Raw genomic sequence first — 27,192 nt, 5'->3', positions numbered from 1 at the left:
ACATAAAGAGGAATGCAAAACCCCTCGATTATATTGCGGATTGGTGTATGCTGATCAATATTAGCAAAACCAAAGAGATGAAGTTCAGCTTCATGAAGAGCAAGATTTCCTTCACTCTGTAGGTTTCTTCCAAGGAGTACAAGTTGAGTTGGTTCAAGTATATAGATAGTGTAAGGTGCTCCTGAAAAGAGGTTTGGACTGGGCTAAAAGCACACAAGCCCATATGCATTAAATAGCCAGAGTTGACTCCACCTCTACCCCATGGACTTGTTGAGATTGTTAATAACCTTGTACAATTTACCTCTGAAAATGTAACTCTCAGTTCCCAGTGCCAGTTCTTTAAACCCATAAAAAATAGTTGAAGGGTAGTCATTTGGTATGCAGCCTGTAAAAATGTTTAAGTCATGGTCTACAAAATTACTCGAGTGAAATGGAAACCTTCTATCTGGCAATACAATGTAATAAACTTTGAGGAGTGAAATAGACCAATTTGTGTAATTTTACTGTGGTTTTTAATTTTTGTTTTCATCAGTCTCTGATGATGAATTTTACTCTTTTTAAACACTATTGTCTTTGTTTCTTTGATAACCATTTTGCATAAGGTCTTATTTTAAGAAAAGGTGAATCTACGTCACATGTTTTGTGGAGTAATTTTGCTTATATTTATCAAGCTCCAATTGTTTTTTACCTTCATCTAATGTTTCCCTCTAGATAAATGCAGGTGCCTTCGTTTTGCATGGGAAAACTGGCAGATTTACATTGGTGTACGGAGAATCAAAAGTGCCATGCATAAACAGGCTCTACATTTCTTACAGAAGAGTGTGCTGTGGTAAGCCAGGTGGCAGTTTACTTCTGAAATAATATATGCTGTATATGAGGATGGTGGGATGCTGTGCCATCTAAGTGAATGTTACTTTTGGTTGCTCCATTTGAGGGCTGCCTGGAGAGCCTGGAAGAAACAATTTCAGAGAGAGCAAAGCCAAACTGAGATGGATGCTGTGGCTCTGCAGCACTGGGCCCAGTCTCTGCAGTACAGGGTCAGTGGTGATTAAGAACTTCACAGATAAAACATCTTTCATCACTGCAAAATTTAACTTTATCTAGTTAATTTTGGTGATGTAGATTTTTTTGTTTAAATAGTTATGTACACAAGAGGCCTGTTGTTTCTAGAAACTAATAACCTTTGATGTAGCATAAATCATGGTATCACAGAGTTAATTTTATGCTGTTCCACTTTCTTTGTTTTGTTAATCAAGTTTGACAGTCTTAATTTAGCTAATAAGATCAAATTACTGTCCTTCTGCTTTACTAACATTGGAAGCCTATAGCAACCAATTTGTTTTTAAGCAGTGCAGTATGTTGATGATTAAGAGTTTATAATCTTATTGTATTGGGTGGAAATGACAGAATGCAGGCATTGGTATGGGGGAGTATTGCCATTGAACATCTTTTGAAATTTGTTTGCAATTCAGGGCAGTTCTTCTTTCACTGTAGGCCTGGGTTCAGTGGACTCTGCTTTATTACAAAAAAAAGCTTGAGAAGGACGAAGAAGCAAGAGCTGCAGCATATAGCCAGAAATGTTGCTTGAGAAAATATATGAAGCATTGGGTTCAGTACTGTCTGCATCGCCGATCAAAGAAGCACAAGCAAGGTGGGTTGATTTTACTTGAAAGTTCATAAATACTTGAATGCTCTGGTTAAGTCTTTACCCACTACATTTTGCAGTTTTGGCAACAACATTTAGGAGTGCCCATTTGTCCCAATACTGGTTTTCGGTATGGATGGTGGCTTGGAGGCAGAGGAGGCGTCTGCATGAAAGAGAATATGCCATCCTTCAGTTGGCAGGCACATTTACAACTCGGAGGATGTTTTCTCATTGGAAACATTGTATCCTTTCTCTCCCCACTTCTGTATTTTCTACACATGAAACTTATTTCCTTACTAGCTTAAATAGTTGTCATAGTAGCCAGTTTTGAATTTTGATTTGGTATTCCGTTCCCTTTGTAAACCATCTTTTTCATTGTGATTTCTTTTCCTTGTTAATTTACAAAGTACTTCTAGCAAGTGAAAAGTTAAAGTGTTAGTTAATTCATCAATATTGATCAATGTTTGTTGATGCATTCTTATACATGTCCGTTGCACTTTTTTTAATGCCATTCCTTGTTCCTGTTATTGGGATTTGGTTGTTTATCTATTTCCTTCCCAAAATTCACTCCTTTATTTTCAAATAAATTAAGAGTCACCTAGTGTTCTTCAGCTGTTGCTGCCGGATTGTGGATTTTCGAATAGCACCCAAGCCTTCAAATAGTATTACTTGCCCAACCACATTTTAAGCCAGTGGTACACTTCTGTACAGCCTAAATGTATTGCGTGCATTATCATGTAGCAGCTGCTTTTTGTATGCTCTTCTAATACAATGCCATGTTCTATATTGTTCAGTATTTATGTAAAAGGACTGTTCTTTGCTATTAAGTAGCAGAATTCGTATTGAGTCTAATAAATGAAAACCATTACCCTTTGGGTGTTCTTACAATCCCAATTGTTTGTTTGCTAAGGACTAAAAATAATTATGCACATTGAAAAGCTTACTGTCCAAAATGCCACAAATGAAATTCATCCTCTTGAAACAGTATTTACTTTTTTCTGAAAATATATCCAACGCTAAACTGAAAAATTATAAGCCAGCCTTAACTGCTGAATAAATTAACTCAAGTGTGATATTACTCAAAACATTTCTGTAATGACTGCAAGGTCAACACTTGATGACTAGAAACAAAGATCAGTAGCATAATAGTGACTCTGCAAAAACAACTGGGAAGGGAAAAAAGATCATTTTTTGGACTCGAGTAATAGACCAGCACCTGGTATGGACATCCTGTGTACATTAAAACTGAAAGGAACAAGACAGTTCAATAATAACCTTAATTTACAAAGTGAAATACACAACTGCACAATCATATTATGGAAACTTGGAAATAATATAAGCTGTGTTCTTGGCATGTGTTGTAGAAAAATTGTAATATGAAAATTAATGTTAACTAATCAAAGGTTGTTTTCTGCTATAACTCTACATACTTAGGCCAAACCACAAAATTATTTACTATTTAGTTTTGATCCAGTGAAATGAAATAAAAAGTATTATTACTTATATACTGCCTTTGCAAATACATAAACATTATGTTAACCGGTATTTATGTTGCACTTTCCAGTAACTTGTAACACATACAGTAGGCTCACATTTGCTTTAAATCTTCGAGACTGCAATTGTGCTTTCCTTGAAAGCAGGTACAGTATACAATAAAGACTAATTTTAGCTGAAAATTGAAAATCTTCAATGACCAATTCTTTACATTCTGGGAAAGCAATGTGCCTTTTCCATTAGAGTTGTTAAAGGAGCCTAGGACCTAACACTACTTTGGGATAGTCACAGATGCACTCATTCATGCTGACCAGAATTAAATTCAATAAATAGTGCATTTGTCACTTGGTTGTCCATATATGAGACTATTGCACTAACACTTGCAATGACATGAGTTTAATTTAATTGCTAGTACTGTATCTTCATTAAAATAGTTTGTCGTTATTTTTGAAATTTATCTTTAAGTGGGGAAAAGAATTGATGACTGTTGTCTGTACATCAATATTATATTCTTTAACAATTTCTCCTTCAGATGTAATTTTGTGTTCTGAAGATTCTGTGAGACAGAACCTGGCTGAACAACACTTTAGGTCTCACCTGCTGGTGAGGATGTGCATAATTGTACCGAGTAACCACTAGGGGGCACTTTTTATCTAAAGAAGAGACTCGCAAGTTACCTGCATGTTATAATTTACATAATAAAATTTACCTCATAATTAACCTAGTAGGTTGTGGGATTTGGGATAGGAGGGATTCCTGATCTAAACAAATGCTAAGCCTGATTTATTTATTTTTTGAGGCTAGATGATAAATGTCCCAAGAAGTATTTACTTTTTTTTTTTTCTTTTCAGTGCAGTTTAATTAATCTTAAACTTTAGATTATTGTGCTGTTTTTGTTAGAAATATAAAATCTGATAATTTTAAATTACTTTTGCTTTTGGTTTCATTTTCTTTCCATTATATTAGCAGAGTGGGTAACATAATTTATTTTGAAGCAGTTGTTACTCTAAACTTAAGGTCTAGACCTCATTTGTCTCATTGAAAATAATATTTTTTTTTATATAGAGTGGCATATGTAACTAATTAATTAAATGGAAGCACACACACACCCTTAAACAACAAAAAGAGGGTTTACTACTTATTTAAGCACCAGTGTTTCAATTGACCAGAACCCAATGGTTGTTACTTAAGGGATGCTAGTAGTACTGTATATAAGAAAAAATCAGTTTTAATATCTTATTTTGATCTTGTTTATAAGCATTTCTTCTAATTATGTCCACGATTTTTTTTTTATATACTTTTGTTTCACATTTTTTATTAGCAGCATTTGCCTGCGAACAATTTATTTTACTGTTGTGAAAGAATTTCCCACTGAAATTTTTGGTTAGTATTTTGTTGCCAAGGACTTATTGGAGCTTACCTCTGTTGTTTGTGTGACAAAATATATTTTTTCTTGGGTACCCCTTCTACTTAAGGACAAAGTTTATTTCTTAAGTGAAGTCATAACCTTGTGATGGCAATATAGAGAAGGGTAAGGATTTAATAGTAAAATTAATACAGAAATAATGTTGAAAACAATGAGACTATTTATAGCTGTAATTAGACTTCTTTGACAACTTTTTTTTCTGCATATTCTATGATCAGCGAATTGGCATGACTGGATTATGCAGGAATGTTGCACAGAAGCACAAGCAACACATATGGAACAATTTGGCTCATAGACAGTACCACAGTACAGTGAGTATCTTAACACAAATATTTTTTATTTTTTGTTACTTTTCATCCATTCAGCTTTTGAACTGTGTGTTAGGATGATCTATCACTGTGCAAATGTGTGTGTGTGTGTGTGTGTGTGTGTGTTTTGGGGAACCATTTAAGGTTGTCTTTTGTCTCTTGCCTGATGTGGCCAGGATTGATTCTAGAACTTATAGCATCAAACTATATGAAGCAGGTCCTAAGATGGATGGATGAGTGATTTAGTTTTCAATTTGTGATTTTTTTGGACAGTTACATGATATAGCTTCATGTGAAATTTTATTGCATGAGTTTCTGATATTTCGTGTTACATACACACACGTGTATAAATGTGTGTATGTATATATAGCTTCTTAAACAATGTGTGTGTATATATATATATGTGTGTGTGTGTGTGTGTATGTGTATTTTTTTTATCAACAATCTGGGGGTGCTGCCTTGTTACTATTGTTTTTGTTAATGTTAAACTGTCTGTTTCCCTTTGTAGTTACTGAAAACATTCTGGGTTCAATGGAAAATGCGAAGTGAACAGAGGAATGATGCAGATCTGCAGCCATTGTTTCAAAAAGCCTTTCATCATTACAGGTACTGAATTAAATTACTGTAAATCATGCTGGTTCACATTGCATATTAATCTGTGCTAGCACAATACTAACCTGGATCTTCTTAATTTCTGAATTCAAGTTGGTCTTTATTTGTGCGTGCAAGATTAGTCTTTAAATTCATGCCACAGTTTAGCAATGCTTACATTTGAGTTTATTTATTCATTTATATCTATGTTATTTATTTATTTTTACATCTGAGTTCTTTGTGTTTCGTATTATTAGAACTGTACTCGTACAGAAAATGTTTAGGAGTTGGAAAGTCTATGTGACCTGGAGTCAAGCAAAAAAGGTAATAGTGCCCAAAATCTGGACACGCGTTTGTTTCTGCTTTCTTTTGTTGTAAAATATTCTGACACCATACACTAAGTATTATCCCCTTTTCATATCAGTTTGCAATTCCTATAAGTTGTGAACCAGTCATTTCTTTTTTTTTTTATGTATTTGCTGAGATGAAAATCTCTCTTACATCTTGCTATATGTCTGTATCTGATTGCTTGCTGATTTGTTGTTGTTTCTTGCTGTTCAATAGTTACAGGTTACTACAGTCAGTAAATTCCACCACAAGAAGATATTACTGCATTGCATGTCACAATGGAAAATATATGTGGACCAAAGGAGGTGCTACCAGTTTTTAAAACGGACATCAACATGGTTTTACAAGTAAGAACTCTTGGGCATAGGTTTGTGATGCAGCAAGCTAGTAATTTAAAATTGACACACTTGCCTTGTTACTTACTTTTATTTGCAAAAAAAGCACAAAAGTAAACTGCCTAGAACAAACATCCTTTTGGAAATGCCCACAAACAACAAAAAAGTCACTCCACTTTCAGCTCCAATTTGGCATTCAACTTAAGGAGTAAAAATGCAACTTGCAAATGAAAATCGAGTTAATCCACCCTCAAACTCATTAAAATGCTTCATGTTCACAGTGGCACAACTTATGTTTTGTTTGACACATTCTTGAAATTTGTTGCAACTCCAAGATCTGACTCTGTGGTGGTCTGGGTTGTCAGCTGGCCAGGCCTGCATTATAGATTTACTAAAGAGTTTGCAGAATTTCCATGTTTCATCCTCTGCAGACTTATTGTTTTACCTTTACCAATAATTTTAGTGAGGATTGTCCATTAGTTGTCTCTTGCAATGTCTTTATAGAAACAACCGGCAGCGATGGGTTTTCTGCACTTGGTGGGAAAGGTTATGTCAGCTGAAGGATGATCGTCTTGTGGAGAGAATGGTAAGGAATTATATTTTGATAGCATTTTTTTTAACATGGCTTTTGTAACTGTCAGACAGTCTTTTAACTGACACCTTTAACAGAGACCACCATCACAGTAATTTTTAGGTTTTTAAAACAATGTGAGGAAATGTCTCGTGGAAAAATTGTATTGAAAGTATAGGTTTATTGTAATCTTAGTCCCTCCCTCAATTCCACCCACTAATAACTATTTTGTATAATTGTCTTTTTCTCTCATAAGGCTGTGTTTCATTACAACCAGAGAACAACTGTCAATTATTGGTCTAGATGGCGTGAGAGGACCACCTTCATCCTTGATTGGCATGAAAAAGAGACAATAGCAGAAAGGCATTTTACACACCTGTTGTTATTAAAGACTTTCCAGGGCTGGAGAATAAATGCCTGCTATGTTAAAACAGAGTAAGAGATGTTGCCCAAAATGTCCTTGTTCACTTTCTGTGCATTCACCTTTTTAATGAGATACATTTATTTATTTTTTCTTTAGAAGAAACAAGAAAATGCAAGCTTTCCAGCATGAAAGACACTGTATCCTAGGACGGGCCTGGGCAGCCTGGAAAACGGTACATGTTTATACCAACAAAAAAACAAAACTGTGCCCCCATATTTACATTTTTAGCCTAATGGAGTGTCTTTAGGTATGCCTACCCAGCTTGGAACAGGCTAAAGATTGAGCTTTGAATGGTGGTGTTTTGTTAACTTGAGAGAACGGACAAGTTTTCTTATGTCATGTCTTTGTTTGGCAGTAGGTGTAATCATAACCTGTGGCAACAAAAAGGTGATCAGAAGGTCCACTTACCTCCTACTAAAATCCTAAATTTGGGATTCAACGGGGGAAACTTACCCTTAATTCTGTCTCCTGTGTGCAATATGTAATCTATGATCTATAAAGTGCAATAGTAGGAGCATAAACTGTAGAATGTTTGCAAAGATGTGTAATCTTATATGATGGACTCTTTGTAGTAAATATGGTGTTGTAGCTGTACTTTTCAAGCCCAACTCCATATTCACAATGTCCTTTCAATTAACCTGTGCGTCCACTCACGTTTTCTGTAAATTTTCAGTAGATATCATCTTTGTAAATTTAGTTCTTACAACTAAAAGTATTATGGAAAGAAAAAAGACAAGATTGGGATTGGACAACTTTAGTTATGAGGACAAATAGACACATCTTTTATATTAAAACAGCTTTTACAGTAAGGACCTGAAGAATTAATTTGGTCATACTCCAGTTCTGTAATTATAGGGAAAATGTTGCTAATTATGTTAGCTATGCATTTACTGTATGCAGTCTGTATTTTGAGTTATTGTGGTCTGTAGAAATATAAACCGTTTACTTGTTGACATTTCTTAATGTAGCACTGTTATACCTTTTTAGGCACATTGTCTTTTAAATATCTCCATACACTACTTGTATTTTCAGTATGTTGGACATATACAAAAAAAGAGGCGAAAGTTGGCACAAGCAGAGAGACACTATCGGCATTCACTCCTGCACACAGTCCTGAAGGCTTGGAAGGTAAATCTGTCTCTCTTCTGAAGGTTTTTACTTCAGTGTTTCTCAAGTTTAGTACATTGCAACAATAGTTTCCCATTTTAACTCCAGGCCAATGGGCATTGTTGACATATAATAGCATAACATTCTCAAATCTGCTTAGTCCAGTTCAGGGTAATGTGATGCTAGAGCCATGCTTTGATAGTGGAGATGCATGCGTCCAAAATGTCACTGGTAACCTGGAAGGTGAATTCTCATACTCCTATGGACACATAGGAGTGAAAATAATCAGTTCAATGGCCAGACTATTGTCATGAATTTCAATTTTGAAATACTTGTGCAGTTTAATCCATTATGTATAGGGGTCATAGTTGAATCAAAAACAAAACAAAATGTAATACTGGTAGTTAACAGATGTTGTTCTGGCAGTTCATAACTGCTGGTATATGTAGTGCAGTGTTTTGAAAAGTGGCCTTCCCATCTGTCTTTCTCAGGATCATTTGAAGTATAAGCACAGTATAGCCTTTTTTATTGTAAAAATGTTTTCTTCCATTGGTGTATTTTGCTAGTATTTAAGGCTCATATTTCCTTTGTAAATTCTTTTGCATAGATCATAACGGCTTATCTAATTACTTTTTTTTTTGTATATTAGCAGCTGTATTCCAGTATACTATCACCACTATTTTCTCACTTTCCTTTTCTGAGTTAGCTTTTTTAGTTTGAAGTTATTTTAACACTTTTGTTTATGTGCTATGTGCTGATTTTCGCATTTACACCAAGACTAACAAAATATTATGTAACTTCTTTGTTTCACATTTTACAGACTGCTAACATGTTGCTTAGTACTCTTCAATCCATTCTGTTTCAAGATATCAACCTTTTCTTACAGCCTTTACCTTTTCTCTTTTTCTTTTTTGTTTATTTTGTGTATGCATCACTTGCCACTGCAGAATATTTTTGACCCACTTGGATTTCTTTGTGTGTTTTTTGTACAACCTGGAAGCACTTCCTCACATTATATACTTCATCCCTGTCAGGTTTCAAGGGCCATTATAACTGCAGTTAATGTACTAAGAAAGAAGTAAACAGAAACTCAAAGTGCAGGCAGACTCTTACCTGATGTTACTTTTTTACTTAATCACTGTCTTGTTCAATCTGTTATTACCATTTCCTTCTCTTTTAGGTTTATCATTATGGAGTTAAGCAGATCCTGCACTGTGTGCAAGAACGAGAGAAACACCATGATTTCAGTTTGTTGAGGTGCTGAATTTCTGATTCTATCTGGTGGGAGGTTGTTGGGTTACAGACAGGGAGATACTGCCTCTTCTTGGCATATATATATATTTTTCACTTCATACATGGGGGGTGGGGGTGCACCATTTCAGCCCCAAATTCAGATAAAAAAGCTTACAAGTTACATAGCTTCATCTTATTTAATTTACAAGGGTTGATTGGGTATGTCAGAGCATCCTGAAAGTGATAACTCCTAATTAAATAGTGAATTATTGTTTAGGTCCACATTAAATATGGAGTAGAGAATTTGCAGATTTGCAGAAGGTTATGCCTTTGTTTTTAAAATGTTTTTGTCCAGTCGTAGAATAGCTTGATGGCAATTTACAGGAAAAGGGTTTAATAAGTATAATATGCTCAAAGCAAAGATTAGAATAAACAATAATAGGTAGGCAGGATGAGCAACAGTTAAAAAGTAGCAAGCTGCGATCTTTCTCAGTTTTTGAATTATGTATGCTCTGGGTTTTTATTTTTTATTTTTTTTGCCCATTAAGTTTTATCTATTTTCGTTTTTTAATAGGATTTCTTTTCATATGTGGAGAAACAATATCACCAGCCTTTTGAAAGAAAGGCGTCAACTCTCAAGAGCAGAGCATAACTGGCGTCGATCGCTTCTTCTTAAAGTAGGCACCATCCCTGATTCTCTGAAGGTCTTTTCTTAAACAAAATACCTTAAACATGCTGGAGCACAATGGCTCAGTTGTGTAGGCTATATTATCAACATGATAAAGATTTCCCTGCATTTGTAGTATCCTTGATGATATTTATAGTCTCTTTTTTGTGGTAAATGTTACACTGAAGTGTGCATGTGAATGGTGCCAGAATCAGCAGGGAATTGTGTCTGTTGTTAGTATACAAAAAAATTACATTAGGACCTCTTTATCAAGTTAAAATACACAAGATTTTGGCACCTTGCTTTAAAATAGTCAAATTTTGGGAACAATGGCTTATGCCAACTTTTTACTAATTTCACTCTTTATTCCAGACTTTGCTAGCATGGAGAGACACTGTGTCTATGCAGATTTATAAGAAGCAGGAGAAAACCGGATCTGTGAAGGAGGCACAATGCTGCTTGGCCAGAGGTTGGTACAAAGTGTCATAAGTAGACATGGTAGTTACAGTACGAGTCAAACTTGGGGCACATAAGTAGGTTTTTTTTTTTTTGTGACCACCATGTTATCAGGTGCAGTGAGGTTGACAAGTGCAATCACCTATATAAAAGTACAATTACAATGCATAAACATAACTTTATACCGAAAAGTCAGGGAAAATAAATATAAGTACACACACTGTATTCAGTTTTATTTTTAAATGGAACTCTTCCCTTTACCAGAGTTGTCCACATTTCCAGATACAATTAAGAATAAAGCGTATACCAAAGCACTAGAACAAACCACTTAATTATGCAGATGTATACATATCTGCAGAGTGTCTTATTCTATTGAAGGAGCCAATCTTGCCTTACGTATTTGGACTTTGAAGATGATAGTGCATTACTAGCTAAAATGAGACCACACTTTAAACACATGACAACTTGAAAATCAGGCCGAGTATGACCAGTGACAAAATGAGGATAAGGCAGAATTTCAGCAGTCAGTCCATTGAAGACCTACCTTGACAGCATGCAGAATAGTGAGGGATTAGCCAAGATGGATGTTAATTGTGAAAATGCTAAATTGTCAGCAGTGTTCCAGTTACTTATGCTTGATTTTGGCCAATGACAGCAACTGATACTACATTGAAACTCAAAGCTCTGTCTGTACAGCACTCTTGTCTCAATGACTTCAGTTTATGATGATGAAATGTGGCAGCTGCAATAGTGCAAAAAATTAGCATGTTCCACCAATGGTGTGTTTAAAAAAATAAATAAAAAATAGTCAATAGCAAACCTTACTGTATTATCAACAACTAAATTTTAGAAAAAAGTGACATTGTGATAGAGTGCATTATAAACTTAACCATGCACAACTTCTGTTAGGCTAATAACACTCTAAAACCACAATATAGAATAGAAGAAGAGGCAGACCTGTAAAAACAGGCAGACATGATGTTCAAAGGAAACTGTTAAAAGTTGGGTATCAAGTTGGGGGAAAAAAACTGTTGCAGCAACTTTAAATCATTGGTGAACACTTTTGTAACCTAGTAGCATGGGTGGAGGTTATCAGCGTAACTAAATATTAATTATTATAATGAAAGCAAGATTGCAATGGTTAATAGCAAAATATGTCTATTAGCACAACTAATCATTTAGTCTCAATGCGTCCTGTCAAGCATACGAAGACACCGATAGCCTTGGCATTATATGGCAAGGTTATGATGTTTTATCCATTACTGATGACAGTTCATCCCAGACTAGTTCTTTTTCCAGTGTAAGGGGAAACAACTATATCAAACGTCCAAGGGCAGCCATTTTCAGCCACAAGAAAAGAGAAAAAGAATGTAAAGACAATCATTAAAGTCTAATATATTAAAAGCAACATGGACAGCCTTGTCAGCAGCTCTAACATAATTATGATATCATCACTTAATTAGTCTTCAACGTGGATTTAAATATTGGTAAGTACAGTAGTTCTATCTCTCAGTACATTGTACTCAAGTCAATTTTAAAGACAATTTAAAATTAAACAACTGGAGTCATGTTTAGAATAAACTCTACTTAAGTAGGAGAGCAATTGAATAGCCTGATAAGACAGTCAGGTATGTTTTGTATAAATGAAGCTACTAGCATTTTCTATCTTGCATATTAAAAAACACTTTTGATGTGTAGTATGTAAAACAGGAGAAAAGCATTAAAGGGTGTTGACTGACAATTCAATAAATGTCAGTAAGTCACCTGAAATATGGGTGTTCACCCCAACATTTTTCAGATTAAGAGTGGTTTGTTTTTCCTAGCTTTTACCATTTCCACTCACTAACAGAAGTTCTGTACTTTCTCAAATTTATAGTCATTTTCCCTCATTCACCACTTCACCCTATAAATGTAATTAATTAATGACCTGCCCTGACCTGACCTTTTATTGTTAAATTAGTTACTTGTACTTGCTTTTGACAATAAAAACAGTAAGTTAACTTTACTCTATATTAACTTTCCAAATGACATCTTCTAATATAAAGAAATAAGACCTCTAAAGAAACAAACATGCTGGCTGTCACTCCAATAGACACCTTATCTACTGTACCTTCTGGCAAGAATGAGGAAGTACTGTCATTGGAGTTCTGCACATATTGACAGTGATTGGAATAGGTGAAGTAAACTAAGAACAACGACTTACTGGCCAGCTAAAATATTAAGCTGTGTTGCAGAGTGCTGTAGTCAGTACAGGTTGAGCATCCCTAATCTGAAATGCCTCCGACCAGAAGGACTGAATATTTTAGGATTTTGAATATTTATATATTTTCACCATCCTAAAACAGCCGCCTTCAATTCCTGCACTCCCTGCACTTTAAAGAGCCTAGGTTTCAGTGAGAGAGTAAAAGAAACTGAGCAAGAGATGACACTTTGAGAAAATAAAAAGCTGAATGGCTGTTATTCATTCAGGTTCTCCATATCACAAGCTAACTGAAGCTTAATGATCGACTTGTATGTTGTTATGTGCACAGTAACAGATGGGCACACACAACACGCACACACCACTGCAGCTACTTGACTCCACTTATTTGTCTGCTATGATATCTTTGTCATTTGACTCTCATTGTATGGCAATAACATTAGATCACAATTCTGTGTATATACTGTCTGATAAATCGCCGCGACTATATTCCAGCATGACATGTTTGCAGATCTAAATTGGACAGTAATATTAACTCACTTTATTTGTTTAGATGTGCCATCAGAAGGTGGATGCTGCAGCCTCATCTGTGCATCTGCTGGTGCCATTAGGCACATTTACTGACTCTGGTGTTTTGAGTCCAGGAATCTGCATTCCCTGTGACTCATCATTATCAACTTGCTTATCATTCAGTTATCATACTTATTATTAAATCTTATTATTAATCCATTCAATTATTCTTGTCAATTGTTATCAACTCTCTCATTAATGGCATTCCTTTACACCTCCTTTTTATGGCATGTGACACATCGTTTACTTTGAATGCATATTTACAATTCATATTTTCATAAACATAGCCACCAATTCTTTCAACCTTACATTGAATGCTACACTAGCATCGTAAGTGAACGAAAGCGGTTTTAGTTTTGGATTTTGGAATTCCAGAGTAAGGATGCTCAATCTTTAATAGGAATGGGCATTTTCAACTAATTTTGCATTTGGATATGTATAGTTCATTATTATAAATAAATAAAAAGGTAAAACCATTAGTAAAAGCCTCAAGTAAATGAGTGGAGTGTCTGTAACAAACCCAGTGTCCACTTTTTTGTGCTTAATATAAGGCAAGCCTTTCAGAACAATTGTACAAATGAATAAAATCTGGCTGTTGGTTTGGAAAATGCAATGGAAACACTGCTTACAAATTTGACAATGTAGTATGACTGAAATGTACACTTGGAAGATGGTGTCGATAAGGCAGAATTTAAAAAAATTAGTATGGCTAATTTGATGGCTACAATTTAAACTGATTTATAGGACGCTACCAGATTTGCTTTAACTCAAGAACTCTTCCAACATTACAACTTAACTGGCCTGTATAGCAAATATACTCCACTTAGGGATGTTGTAGCACACGTAGTTGGTGACAAGAAAACATGCTGTCAAACAAAGAAAATGCAGAAGAAATTATTGGCTTCACAGCACAGGAGCCACCAGTATCAATTTTGCCTCTGAAAGCTACAGACTGAAAACCTTTAAAAACTCCAGAAGTTCAGAAATCCTACCTTGAGATCAAAGTACCAGCAGAACTTCTGAATTTGAACTGCTGCTGTTCACATTTCACTGAGTGTTGGCGAATCTCGTGTGTGCTTTAACTGCATACAGATAAAACTTTAGGCAGTTCTGATAACGGTAACAGGTTAAAATATAATTGATAAAACATACAGAAAATAATGCTTTCTTGTCAGATTTCAGATGTCACCTTAAGAAGATTGGAAAACTCCACATCCATTTCTACTACTTTAATATATTCCATAGAAATTTTATCAAGTCCATTCTGACATTCACAATATGGCATTGCTTAGAGTCTTTAATGTCATAATCGGAATATTTTTTTGCAGAATTGTCTGTCAGTAACAGAATCACTGAAATGGATCAGCAGTAATGGGCCACACACACACAAACATCAAACGTGCTTACCATTCACTTTTAGTGGGGCAGTTGAAAGTCCAACTATCATAGGACCAATAGACCAGCATTTTGTGCTAATTTATGCCTGCTACTATTCAATAATTGATTTCTCAGATTGACTGGAAGTCAAATTTTCTAGTACATCTTTGGTATTTAAATCATTTTTAAAATGTTTTGTAAAACTGAAAAGTGCAAAAACAATTCTACCTTAAAATCCAATAGTGCTGGGTTTGCAAAGTCCTGGATTTCAGCCAGTGATCAATAGTAGCCTGTTGGCTTCGAAGATAATGTAACAGAAGGCAGATTGACAGAAGTGATGCAACCATAGTATTTGGAGTCACTGGTCACACAGAATTAAGGGTTTGCATTGCTGGGAGTTACTTGTAAAACTGATAGCTACAAGGAGTTCAATATTCCCTGTGGCAATTGCTGCTGTCCTGGGAAGAAAATAGATTCTTTAAATAAATAAATGTGTACATATATGAATAACTAAGCATATCATGGGCTAAAATAACCAAATGGCATCCATTGTTCACCCCCTGTGTTAAGATTATTTGCAGCTTCATTTGTAGATTGTTGTGCATTGTTTTTAAGAATTTTTTAGCACATAAGTAATATGATGTTCATTACAGAAAAAGATTTCCATTTGAAATCTTTTTTTTTTTTTTTTTTGTCGTCAAATGATTGATTTTCACTTGTTATACATAATTCAGTTAAATGCGCACATTTCTTAAAACTTACCATGCTGCCAAACAATATGTTACACTATAGTATTCCAGCTATCGCTTTTAATCTCCCATTAGCTATAATTTAATTTGTGTTTTGAATGTTACACAATTGAATATATAAAATAGAATGTTTTTACAGTGACCAAGAACTCTCACTTACAACAACAGTTATTCAGTTCAATTTGAGTCTCTATAGTGCTCTTCACTACAGGTAGACTCGGAGTTCTAAATGTACATGAAAGGCTAACAGGAATATACTAAACAGTGGATAATCTGTAGTAATAATTTGTGTGAGGACTATGTTATGAAAACAGTTGGGGTTAAAATAGAGAAACGATCCATCAAACCCTATAGTGTGGCAATCTGTGTTGTGTTCTTGGTGTGCATGTGTTTTACAGTTCACTGCCCTACGTAAATTGTCTTGCTGTTATTTGTTGCAGTTCGTTTACGTTGCCTATTCATCTACTGGAGAGAGAAGAGCCAAGTAGAGGCCACCTGCAGGTCACAAACGGACGTGGCAACATGCCACCACAGACAACATGTTCTTCTCAAATGCTTCACCGTGTGGAAAGTTTACCGTGCTGCATGCCTAAGGAAAATGGTGTGTAAACAAACCTCTACGCTGTGGTGCATTCCTCAGACTTCAAATTGTTAAGGTCTGAGTCCCTGTTCTTTCTCTCTTCAGCTGCTCCGCAGACAGGGAGAGTGGTTTGAAGCTCATAGATTGTATCGTCACTACTTCGCTTGCTGGAAAATGCAAGTGAGTATGAATTGGGTAGTTTTTGCTTTAGTGGACTAAGGGTTGCCGTAAAGATGGGAGTCCAGTGATGAGTCAGCCAAGTGTGTTCATTACAGAGCTGGCCTAACAGTTGCCTGCAGAAGAGCTGACTTGGGTCCTGTCCCTATAATGCAGCCTGCTATTTTAATTCACACTTTCTTCATTGCATCTTAGGTTTAATGCTATCTCTTATGCGATTTATAGCAATTGAAGGAGCAGACTGAGAAAGAACAAACAGTGGTGGCATTATGGCACTGGTCACTGAGCCTCCAAGGGAAGGTAAGTACTATGTGTTATCTGCTTTGGTGCTGTGCTCCCCAGTACCCATTTGCATATCTCTGACAGCATCGCTGGGACATGTTATGCAAGAAGTTAATTTAGCAAAGTTGTGGGAAGTCTCGATATTGGCATAGCACAGGCCAAGTGTTAGCAGAGAGAAAGTGATGCCAGTCCCATATCCATGATATATAGACACCAGTGTAGTGTCTTGATTCACTTGGACAAAAAAGTTTACAGCCAGGGCAACTCTCTTATGGCAGCTTCAGTTTGTGTCCCCTAGCCGATCCACAGTGCCATGTTATCTGAGAGTAAGTGGGTTATAACGATTGCATTAGGAATTTCAACTAGTATTCAGAAAGGCTTTTCAAGAATCAAAATGGCAATAAAAGTGTGCCTGATCATTTACAGACCTTAACCAGAGAGGATAACCGGCTTTTGGGAATATAGAAAATATTTAGTACTCTAGAGCAGTAAACACATAAGTTGTCCCTTTTATTTTCCTCCTGCAGGTTTTTGATGCATGGGTTGAGTATGTTCTGGAGAGGAAGCAGAAAAAGATGCGTGTCAACAAAGCAGTCGACTTCTATCGATGCCAGCTGCTCCAAGAGGGAGTGACACGGGCGTTACAGTATGCAGCCGCCATGGCTCAGTTTCGTAGACAGCTGGCAGAAAACCAGCAGGTCAAGGTAGGCAAATGTGGACAATAATGTTATGTGAAGGGGCTGGTGGTTAAAGAGCAGCATTCACTTAACAAAATATTGTAAAAGATGACCCTCTGTCTGCTGTGGCATAAAACTGTGTGCTTTGTTCTCAATTCCTATGCTCCACGTGCTGACACTTCAAGGTTTGGCTCATCATCTTGCTCCCTTGGATATTCAAGAGCACACTCCATGAAGAGCGCTGTACAAAATTAGATTTGTATTGTTGTTCTGTGTCGCCTATGGCTATGAGGTGAAAGGGCACACATTTCTTCTGTAATGCTGCTTTGAAGAAACATTTTGTGGTGCTGTGTAGGGATGTTCATTGTAACTAATTTTGATGTCCAAGTATCAGTAAAAGTATAGGTATTCATTAACACAAAAAAAAAAAAATCAGGTGATAAGAGAGACCAGTACCATACACCCTGCCTTGTCTGCTCTGTATCTAAATAAAAAATTAAATGAAAGGTAATGTCTAGTATTCCTAATGTGACTTGGCCTACAACAACGAATAATCTGCTGAGTCTTTTTGGAAGAGCATCAGGATTTTTCAGATGTATTAAATTTAGATTATGCAAGATGGGTAAAGCAAATGTCTCATTCTTGTTGAAATGTTAAGTCCTGGAAAAGTAAATTAAACAATGGGTCTTAAAAAGCTACAAAAGCCCAACTGAATGTTTACCATTGATATTGGACTAGTGAAACTGAGGCTAGCAGCAGCCCTCTTAACTGCGGACTCCTGATTGTTGTTTGGAGCTTCATTGGTGTGGCTGTAGCAGTTTCTTTGTATTGCTGTTCTATACTCTTAATGAAGGATTTTCCAGGTGACATAACTTATTAGTTTTCTAAAGCCCTTACCTTCCATTATACTCATGAGCTACATGACTCTTGGCGAAATTTCTGTGATCATTTCTTAATTATTTTTTTTTGCCTATATTGAATTGCATTTTTGAGTTGGGGTACTGAACACAGTTGCTGAAGTTCCCTTGTATTCATCTGTCTTTGGGCTGACTAGCTTTGCAGGATCTTCAGTCTCATGCGATCCATCATTATGTTGGTTGAACTGTTGTGTGAAAGTTTGACATTATAAATTTTGCCCCCAACAACAGTGTTGCTTTCTGTATCAAAATATTGCCAAACCTGATTTTGTACTTTTGACATTTTTTTTTTCTTGTCATCCTGATTTCTCCCTGAATTCCTACAGTGCAGTACATGTAACAGTGACTTTAGTATCAGAATGCTGACCCTCCAGTATCCATGCATTTGACTGCCTGTGTAGGCAACCTTTCTAGAATTCTGGCTACTAGGTAGATCTAGGAGCAAAAATGGAGCTTATGAACAATGTGTCTGCAGTGAATGATTGCAGTGTGCATGTGCTGCCACAATTTGAAATACACATGGGTGACCTGCAGGAAGGCTGGCATGCTGAACGCCAGTCTGAAGCTAAGCTGCCAGTTAAATCCGTGGCCTATTAATCTTTTTTTTTTTTTTTTTTTTTTTTTTTTAATATTATTATTATTAAATGTGCTGAAGATGTATTGCAATGACTTTCTAAATCCTTTGAGTCTGGAGGCCTGCTGAAAACGTTCTGTTTATTAAACTATATACCAAACCCTCTGCCTAATGGTAGTCTTTAACCCCCCAAAGCATCAGCAAGCTAGAATATGAGTGCTGCCATTTCATTTTCTGTCATATTTTTGTTTTCTCTACCTCAGAGTGCTTTTAGCCTACATGGCATTGTCCACCGCTGTGCAATGAAGTGGAAATGGCGAACATTCAACCGCAGAGAAAAGGTCTATACAGTCACTTGTACCCCGAAGAAAACTGTGACCTTTGACCTTCCATCTTTGGAGAGGGATGGGGACGGGGACAACTGTAGGTCCACAAAGAGTGGCGTGGAGGTTGGGTTGCTTTTCGACTACAACAAAAGGAACCAAAATTCATTTGGTCACCCCACAAAATCTGAGAACCACCCTGCCATCATGGGCCTTGAGGACCAAAGTAACAAGTGAGTATTAACATGTGTGACACTTTAACCAGAGGCTTCTTGGTCTCTTGCAGCAGAAACTGCTTCTTTGCAGATTTTTCCAAGTAGGTGCACTTAGCAGCCGCTTGTATTGCATCGAGTTGGCAGGCTTGGGTTTCCTTTGAGAATTCATGTGCTGTGTGACATCAATGGCTAACATCCAAAATTGACCAGGGGATTCTGTTTATCAGACTCATTCTGAGACCAGCCAGGCTGCAACCACGGAGACCCAACTTCCTTCTGCATTCACTGAAGGCAGAAAATGCATCATCAGGTCATGACAGGTATGTCCAGCTCAGTGTTTCCCCAGCCTTCAATTCTGCCTATTGGGTAGAACATTAGAACATTAGAATAGTGGGAGAGGGTGAAAGCAACTTAATCAAACACTTGGAAAAACATCCAGGTTATTGATGGGGTGGCTCAAACAGACGGGTGCCATTCGTCATTTTATTTCATTGCATCTCTGTCCTTTCTCACTTGTTTCTACTCAACTACTTCCCCATCCCTTCATTCCTGCTTCAGGCCCAGTGCACTACTGAAAGCTCAACCAGACCACTGGGAAAGCTCAGAACTGAGAAGCCCACCACAGAGGACCAGCCCGGTTCCCACTAACCCAGTTGCACTATTACAAGCTATGCCTCAGAAGACCCCCAAAGCCGATGAAGATGTACTGCTGCCTCCATCGTCCTTCATGACACTCAAGCCTGTAAGTATGTGTGGACATTTGTCCTCATGAGCTGATGCCCCATTGATCCTGTAAGCACTTTTTTTTTTTTTTTTTTTTTTCTTTTCAATATATAAACAGCCCACAAGCCCACACCAAGATTTCAGCAAGCAGCCTCTGGATGTTCAGCTTTCAATCTGCACATCGGTGTTGCCTTCTGCTAGTGACATCTGTACTGATTTCTGTCTGGATCACACAGGTACTAGAGAGAGTGCTGCAGGGCTGCCTTGGTTTTATTTGGGGCATTGAGCACTCCTGTCCACTTCCTGCTGGTTCAGTGATAGCATTATTTGCACTAACTTACTACAGACTTTTGCAATTACCACATTTGCTCTCTTTATTAATTGACTGTTTTCTGTTTTTTCAGTTCATCAAGTAAATTATAACAACAATGAATTGCATATTTTGTTGACCTTTTAAAGAAAAAAATAGCAAAGAAAAATGGTCATTTAGCCAGGGGTGTTCAAACACTGTTTATGGAACTGTAGTTGGGGGGCATTGCCTTGAAAACTTGGGTCCTCGAGAAACAGTCGACCAACCCCATTTTAATATAGCACCTTTTCGTAGTAAATGATAACCCAAGGGGCCTTGCTTGGTGTATCCCTGTGCAGACTGTGGAGTTCCAGCACTGACAGGTTAGGTGGCTTGGCAATTGAACAAGTCCAGGGACTCCTCCACTATGCCAGGACATCATTAAGGGCACCTGACCCACTGGTCAGGGGATGCCAGTGAGATAGCAGCCTGGCGTGAATGCAGACCCAGCCACAGGACGGTCTGCTGTCAGGAGGTGAGTCTGGAGTGAAAGATGGTGGTTGGGGGTGAGGACTTGTGGGTATTTTTGAGGTGGGCAAGGAGCCCACAGGTTTGTTGCTTTGTTGCATGTGTTTGGTACTTTGTGTCTTCCATGTGCCGATCCTTACCTTAAGATCCATTGGGCAGGGGGTTGTTGTTCTTGTGTATCCAGCACTTTACTAGTTCTGTAGTCACCTCCATCCTCGTACGTCTTCGTTAATGTTCTTCCTTTCTTAGAACCGACCCCGACCATTAGTAATGTCACTGTTGTGCAATCGTACACCCATGTTGGTGTGCAGGCAGACTGTGCCTTGTCCCCTCAGACACGCTAGCCCAAAGGCGATGAGGCCGTGGCCTGTGAGTGTGCCAGTTACCTTTATTTCCATCACTTGTGCCCCATCGATGTTCCACTGGATGTGTAACGCTATGCGCTATTAAAAATGTCTGAGGGGTTAACTGAACATTAGAGTCCACTTGTGCCAGTGGTCTGAGCTGAAGACCCACAAGGCAGTGTGGGTACACAGGCCACCTAGTGCTGCTTCACAAACATTCATGTACAGCATAATATCTTTGAAAGTTGGGATGCAGATGGTTTACTAATAAAAATGTAGCCAAGTATGTGAATTTCCAGAGCTGTCTGATAGTAGAGTGTCACCAGCAGCCCCGGACCCCAACGTCAAGCACTGCAGCAGTGATGTGGAGGAACAGCAGTTACGGCAGGAGCTGGAGCAGATCTGCCTCACCCTGCGCCGCTTCCATGATGAAAAGGAGACCCTCCGGTAAGCCAGCGTCTGTGCTCATCTTGCCCTAATGTCACTGTGCTGGGGAAGCACTTTCAGGGGTTGTTTCTCTTCACCAAGCAGTAACACATCATCATCCCATGCAGGGCCTGGCGCAGACAAGCCAAGGTGCTGAGGGGCTGGCTGGAAATGAACTCCAGGACCACAAAGGACTGTATGCAAGACCAGCACGAGCTGATGGAGGTGAGAGGTTCTTGGGGTCCGATCATAATGCCACCTCCATTTTACGGTGGTCTGGATCATGTTGATGCCCCCTACTGGCCTGAGGCAGCTTGGGTTAGTCATGCCAGGTAGACCTTGTTTGATAAGAGCCATTAAAAACACAGAAGTAGTGTTTTAACAGTTGACCTCAATTGAACAGGTTACTTTTTAAAGCTACTTGGTAAATTTCAGTTTTAAAAACAAAGTCTGTGGCTGGGAATGGCCAAACCCAACAGCTGCAGTGCCTCTCAGCCACTCTGTACACCATGTCATGTGGTCTGTGACAGTGTCCACCCTTGGCTCACTACCTACCACATTGTTCTGTTTTGTGTACAGCTGGACAGAAAGGCAGCAGCCCTGGCAGAGAAACTTCAAAAGGAAAAACACAAGCTTGAGCGCCATGCAACACGACTGCGAGAAATCCACATGGTGCTGAAGGTGTGAGAGAAGACCTCTGGTGTGCAGTGAGTCCAGTGTTCTCATTTCACTTCTTACCAGCACTTGACCATACATGGTGGCAACACCAAAACCATTTGCTTAGGGCAGTGCGGAAGCCTACCAGGAATGCTGGATATTTTGGGTTTCTGGTGGGGGATGAAGGGCGGATGACATCCTACTTTGTTTTCCTAAAAAATTTGTCAAGCTCTTGTAAGGCACAGAAATGCCTGCTGACCAATGCAGATGTTTGAGGAGGTCTGTGTGTTATGTCCATTCTAATAAAAGTACTCATTCAGGTTTTCTGTAAAGGACTTTTATTATTTCAAATGTATGCAGTGTTAAATGACTTTTTTTTTTCACATATAAAAATACAGTTTAGCTCATTCAGTGTTAAGAGTGGCCTTCCCCATGAGAATTATTCAGCTTACATTATTCCGAGTAGCCTGCCCCCTGTGCAGGACAACCCGCTGTCAGAAAGCACTGCCTGGAGTCCGGCCAGGTTCAGTCATCCATCCAGGTATGACTCGGTGCCGAGTTACATCAAGATGGCAAAAGCTCAACTATACTGTAGGCATCTTTATTGTTAATTCAAAAAATGAAAAGGAAAACCCAACGCCCCAATGCAATTGCGCTGTAAAAACGGTTGGCACTGCACCGTAGGAACTGAGTTCCACTTAAGCCAGCATTGACTGGTCCCTAAATCCTGCTGTTAAAGGTGCTTACAGTATCTGCAGTAACATGGTAGTGACAAGCCATCCCCCCCCCCCCCCCGAATCCCACCCCACAGTGCATCTGTGTGTTCTGGGCGCTCACTCCTCTCGGTGTGCTGCTGGTGGTGGTCAGAAACACATGTCCATCTGAGCACTCCGCTCACATCGTCCCAAGAGCCTCTCCGAAACGGATCTTCTGTCCCGCCTTAAGGTTAAATGTAAAGTCTTTAGGTGCCTCAAAGACGAGGACAATGGTGGAGCCGAGGTTGAACTCGCCCAGGTGCTCCCCCTTCCGCATGCAGACCCCTTCTTTATTGGTGCTGGAGATGTAGCTGAAGTCGTTGTAGGAACCTTTGCAGTAGCGAGGGCTGTTTGTGCGCAGATCCTAGAGGAAACATGGTAGGCATCAAATTTTAACACTCTGCCCTCAACAGGTTACCAACAAAACCAGTGGGAACGAGACAGAAATGTCAGGCAGGCACAAGGTCAATGCAGAAACAGGGGGTCTGCTGCTTGGCAGCCATCTACTCGGAGTTCAGGAGCGGAATTAGAAATGCAGCCTATTGTCCTTTTTGTATACATTTTTACAAAAGACGTTCAATGGTCCTCTTTCTAAAAATTGAGCTTGTCTGAATGGAAATGAAATGACACAACCAACGATCAGACTTGTCCTTACTTTCAGTACGTGTTCTTTGTTAAACCCACTTACTTACAGACTTGTGGAGGTGTGGCTTCACTTGTGCGGCTGACTGCAGTCCCCCGTTGATGAAATCAACAGAGCACGCAGAGTTCAGTGCTAAACAAGAGGGACCAGCTTCTCTAAGCTCTGTCATTGTCCTACAGGTTTCAGCAGTTTGCTCATCCACGCTCTAGGACCCCAAGGCTAAGGTCAGGGTCTCAAAGTGACCACTGATCCAGCTTCACTTGAGTGAAGTCTCCCTTGCTCAGTTGCCTCAGAGGTCCTGGGCTAGCAGCCCGATTCACTATGAGTGAGGACATGACAGAGAGAGGGTCAAAGCCACGAGAGCCACCTCACCAGTGCCCAAATCCAAAAAGGGACTTTAAAGATCACATTCGGGCGAGTCGTTTATTGGACTGTGACGGAGAGCACAGCCCAGCAGACTCGAGCATCCGTTTCTGATGTTCCCAGCTGCTGTGGAACCCTAAAATCCAGATGGTGCATTACACAAGACCACTTAAAGATTTCTGGAAGTTGCACTTTTTTCAGCATGCTGCCATTTATCACAGACCCTTTGAGAGGTGCAGCTGGCTATAGTGTGTTATCAGTGTGTCCTCACCTGTACACACCGGATGATAACACGAGGGCAACTCTCCTTGTTGCTTCTCTCTTACAAAGATGGTATCTCTGGTAGCAGGCTAAAGGTCCCCAAACCCCCCCCCCCCCCTTTTTCTTTTTCAGAGCAGTTCTGGCTATCCCTGGCACCCTCAGAGTGTCCCTTGTGACAGTGACGTGTCCCGTCTTGTTCATAACACAAACGGGAGGAGAGTGAGATGCACAGGCTGTGGCTGATGCCAGGCTCAAAATGAATGGCAGTACATATTAGTGTCCAGTGCCAGGGGTTAGGGACTGTGCTACTCTTGCTGAACACGAGACTGAGTGGGACGTGTGGACACCACAGTGTGTTGCCAGCGAGGTTCTGGAGACGTTTTGTTTGATTGAGGAAATTCTATCTGAATGTAGTGATTGAGGCTGGATGAACCCAATGAGCGACTCGGTCCAGGGAGCCTTCACTGTATGCAGCTGCTCCAAGGCCATGTTAAGTGTGGGTTCTTTGCTTTGTTTTCAGGCCCCGCTCCTCTATTTGCTCTCATATGCCTACCTTTGTAAACTAAAAGAGCTGCAGCTCAATGAGCGCACATCACAACACCCTTCAGACACCAACGTCAACGTTATGACAGATGAAAAAATGAAGGCTGCAGCACCACTCACCCTGTCACAGTAAATCCGAATGGATCCAACATTCGTTGCTCCAACTGCTGTGAGGGAGAAGAAGCCATGGACCCATTCTCCACTGAGGACCACCCGCTCATTATGGCAGAACAGCTCTTTGATCCAGCGAGCTACACCAGGGTTGACAGACATGAGGGAGCCTGTGGAAAAGAGCATAGGATGAAGATTCCAGCACATAGAATGTTGCTTTCCATTTTGGGATGGTGGCTTTACCCCAGGCTGCAGCTCCATTAACGAGCAAGAGCAGACGTGGTCACAATCCCCCCTTCTTCTTGAACATGCATAGTTAAGGCAATTCATGGCCAGAAGAGGCATTCACAAATGAGATTTTTAAAGGATGAGGGTCTTTACAATGTCACACCTAAAATAGGTGTGAATCGCACACTAGTCCTCCAAGCCCTGCCAGCTGTCCTCACCCCGTCCCTCTGCCACTACAGTAAGTACACGCCAGGTGGGGTCCCTTGCTAAATGGCTGCTTCTGGTTTCACTCCTGTCCAGAAGACTGAAGGGAAGATGGTGGGGTAAAAATAGGAAGTGTTGTACACTTAAAAAAAAAAAAAAAAAACCATAACGGTAAAAACTCCACCCAATAAACCAAATACTGTGATGGCTGCAGCCTCACATGGTTTGTGTTTACAGGCCACACGCTTTAAGGCAGCAGTTGTGCAAACACACGTGTTACGTCTCTGCTCCGACTACTGTGAGCCTCTCTCACTTTAGGGACCTGCGCCACAGACTGGAGCTGTAGGGGTACAGTTGTTAAAATGAACACAAATTCCCAACAGCAGGACTCGTTTACACTTAGTTTTCCTCTTTAATCCTGAAGGAACTAATTCACGGAGTGTTAAGCAGCTTTTGCAACAGAAAGCCATCTAATTAGTGCGTGTGATCAGATTAGCACGATTCTCTTAGTGGCCTCTTATGTAACACATCTGGGACACCTGCTGACCCCAAGCTGACCAATGGGCACATGTGACCTTGACATTGTTTGACACACACAGCCCTCCCTCATGCAGGCCGTCCAACAGCAGTGGCAGGGACAACACAAACTCCTATCGCTGGCCACTGGGAGAAGGCAAGGGGGGCCACAGCCAACACTGAAAACCAGCCCCAATTTTTACAATTCCAGAATCAACTACAGAAACACTCACTCGATCAGCTTGACTTGATGCCAGTTAGCCGACTGTGGACATACGATACCAGGCCATGTATTTGAGAGCTACAGCCTTCTAACTGATTCCAAGCATTTTTGAATCCCACCTTGCATATGTAGATGTGTACCCCTTATAAATACACAGATGGCATTAAGAAAAGCCCACAGAATAAACTAAAATTGCCCCTAAGACGTTTACCAAGTAGACCCCTCTGTTAATACACCTGGCCAGTCATGTAAGCTGTCAGGCCTGCTGCTGCTCTGCCAGTCTCACCATAACCACCCCCTCTAATGGATGATCCCTCACACTGGACTATCCTTTCTCATTCAAGGATAACATGAAAGGTCTGAACGGCAGACCCTCTTTGAATTGCAGAAGACGTGCATCTCCTGAGGTGGTCTCCGCCCAGTCAACAGTAGGCCACTACTTTCGACAGTGCAACTCCTCCACTCGCTCAGTATAGGGACCCCATCATTCTTCTCGGCTCCTCTTTTCAAGCTGCCTTGCAGCACCAGACCCCCTCCCCTCACTCCCCATGTGCCCTCAAGTGCCATATAACTTAAGCCAGAGGCGCACCACCACAACACTTTCCATTACCGTAATGCCAAAAAAAACCAAAAAACAAACAGAGTCTGAAAGAAGTCAGTCCTGGAGTTTGGCTCGTCTGGAGACAAACCATACAATCCCTTGGACAGAACATCAGCTGATCAATCCGAGCATCGTTTGTAAAACACGTGCCCATTCATATTTCGAGTCCCTGGTATGTGCCTGGCTATACAAATCTGTTTCAACCACAATGCTTTTACCCAGGATCCCTACAATGACTTGACCCACCTTGCCATACTCAAATCACACAAACAACACCCTTACAGAAAATGAAATGAAATTTTAAAAATAAAAAAGGCAAATGTCAAAAAGTCCATCTACCTCAAGGGGGCTGGTAAGAGGGCCAAGATGATGAGCCAGAATGCGCTATGCGTACAGACAATGTCTTTAGTTAAGTACAAACTGAGGGCCCCACATTCTAGCAGCCATAAACTTGTGCAAGCACAATGGACTCCTATATGGTAGAAGAGAGGTTGTTTCCACCTTAGATTGTGTAAACCTTTTATGATTTAC

At 39.4% G+C, this 27,192-nt stretch overlaps 2 protein-coding genes across 7 annotated transcripts in view; one reads left to right on the top strand and one right to left on the bottom strand.

The window, feature by feature from the left end:
- Positions 1-22,510, top strand: part of sfi1 (SFI1 centrin binding protein) — a 31,025-nt gene extending 8,515 nt beyond the window's left edge. The window contains exons 7-33 of the mRNA XM_028824492.2: positions 712-829; positions 935-1,037; positions 1,495-1,651; positions 1,726-1,887; positions 3,672-3,742; positions 4,784-4,876; positions 5,382-5,479; positions 5,722-5,788; positions 6,029-6,159; positions 6,652-6,733; positions 6,975-7,153; positions 7,239-7,314; positions 8,175-8,270; positions 9,430-9,506; positions 10,057-10,159; positions 10,522-10,618; positions 15,942-16,102; positions 16,187-16,261; positions 16,484-16,558; positions 17,068-17,244; positions 18,972-19,264; positions 19,474-19,566; positions 19,805-19,988; positions 20,088-20,205; positions 21,460-21,577; positions 21,685-21,781; positions 22,136-22,510. Of these exons, the coding sequence (XP_028680325.1) occupies positions 712-829; positions 935-1,037; positions 1,495-1,651; positions 1,726-1,887; positions 3,672-3,742; positions 4,784-4,876; positions 5,382-5,479; positions 5,722-5,788; positions 6,029-6,159; positions 6,652-6,733; positions 6,975-7,153; positions 7,239-7,314; positions 8,175-8,270; positions 9,430-9,506; positions 10,057-10,159; positions 10,522-10,618; positions 15,942-16,102; positions 16,187-16,261; positions 16,484-16,558; positions 17,068-17,244; positions 18,972-19,264; positions 19,474-19,566; positions 19,805-19,988; positions 20,088-20,205; positions 21,460-21,577; positions 21,685-21,781; positions 22,136-22,243 (3,209 nt within the window). The 3' untranslated portion in view covers positions 22,244-22,510. The remainder of the gene's footprint in view (positions 1-711; positions 830-934; positions 1,038-1,494; positions 1,652-1,725; positions 1,888-3,671; positions 3,743-4,783; positions 4,877-5,381; positions 5,480-5,721; positions 5,789-6,028; positions 6,160-6,651; positions 6,734-6,974; positions 7,154-7,238; positions 7,315-8,174; positions 8,271-9,429; positions 9,507-10,056; positions 10,160-10,521; positions 10,619-15,941; positions 16,103-16,186; positions 16,262-16,483; positions 16,559-17,067; positions 17,245-18,971; positions 19,265-19,473; positions 19,567-19,804; positions 19,989-20,087; positions 20,206-21,459; positions 21,578-21,684; positions 21,782-22,135) is intronic.
- A 24-nt stretch (positions 22,511-22,534) lies between these two features.
- Positions 22,535-27,192, bottom strand: part of pisd (phosphatidylserine decarboxylase) — a 31,775-nt gene continuing 27,117 nt past the window's right edge. For all 6 annotated transcript variants that reach the window (XM_028824498.2, XM_028824495.2, XM_051921585.1 and 3 more), the window contains 2 exons: positions 24,899-25,059; positions 22,535-23,332 (listed from right to left, as the gene is read on the bottom strand). In XM_028824498.2, coding sequence (XP_028680331.1) covers positions 23,108-23,332; positions 24,899-25,059 — 386 coding nt within the window. In that variant the 3' untranslated portion in view covers positions 22,535-23,107. The remainder of the gene's footprint in view (positions 23,333-24,898; positions 25,060-27,192) is intronic.

This window comes from Erpetoichthys calabaricus, chromosome 18 (assembly GCF_900747795.2).
Source record: "Erpetoichthys calabaricus chromosome 18, fErpCal1.3, whole genome shotgun sequence".
Taxonomy (NCBI): domain Eukaryota; kingdom Metazoa; phylum Chordata; class Cladistia; order Polypteriformes; family Polypteridae; genus Erpetoichthys; species Erpetoichthys calabaricus.
This window is presented reverse-complemented; position numbering and strand designations above follow the sequence as displayed.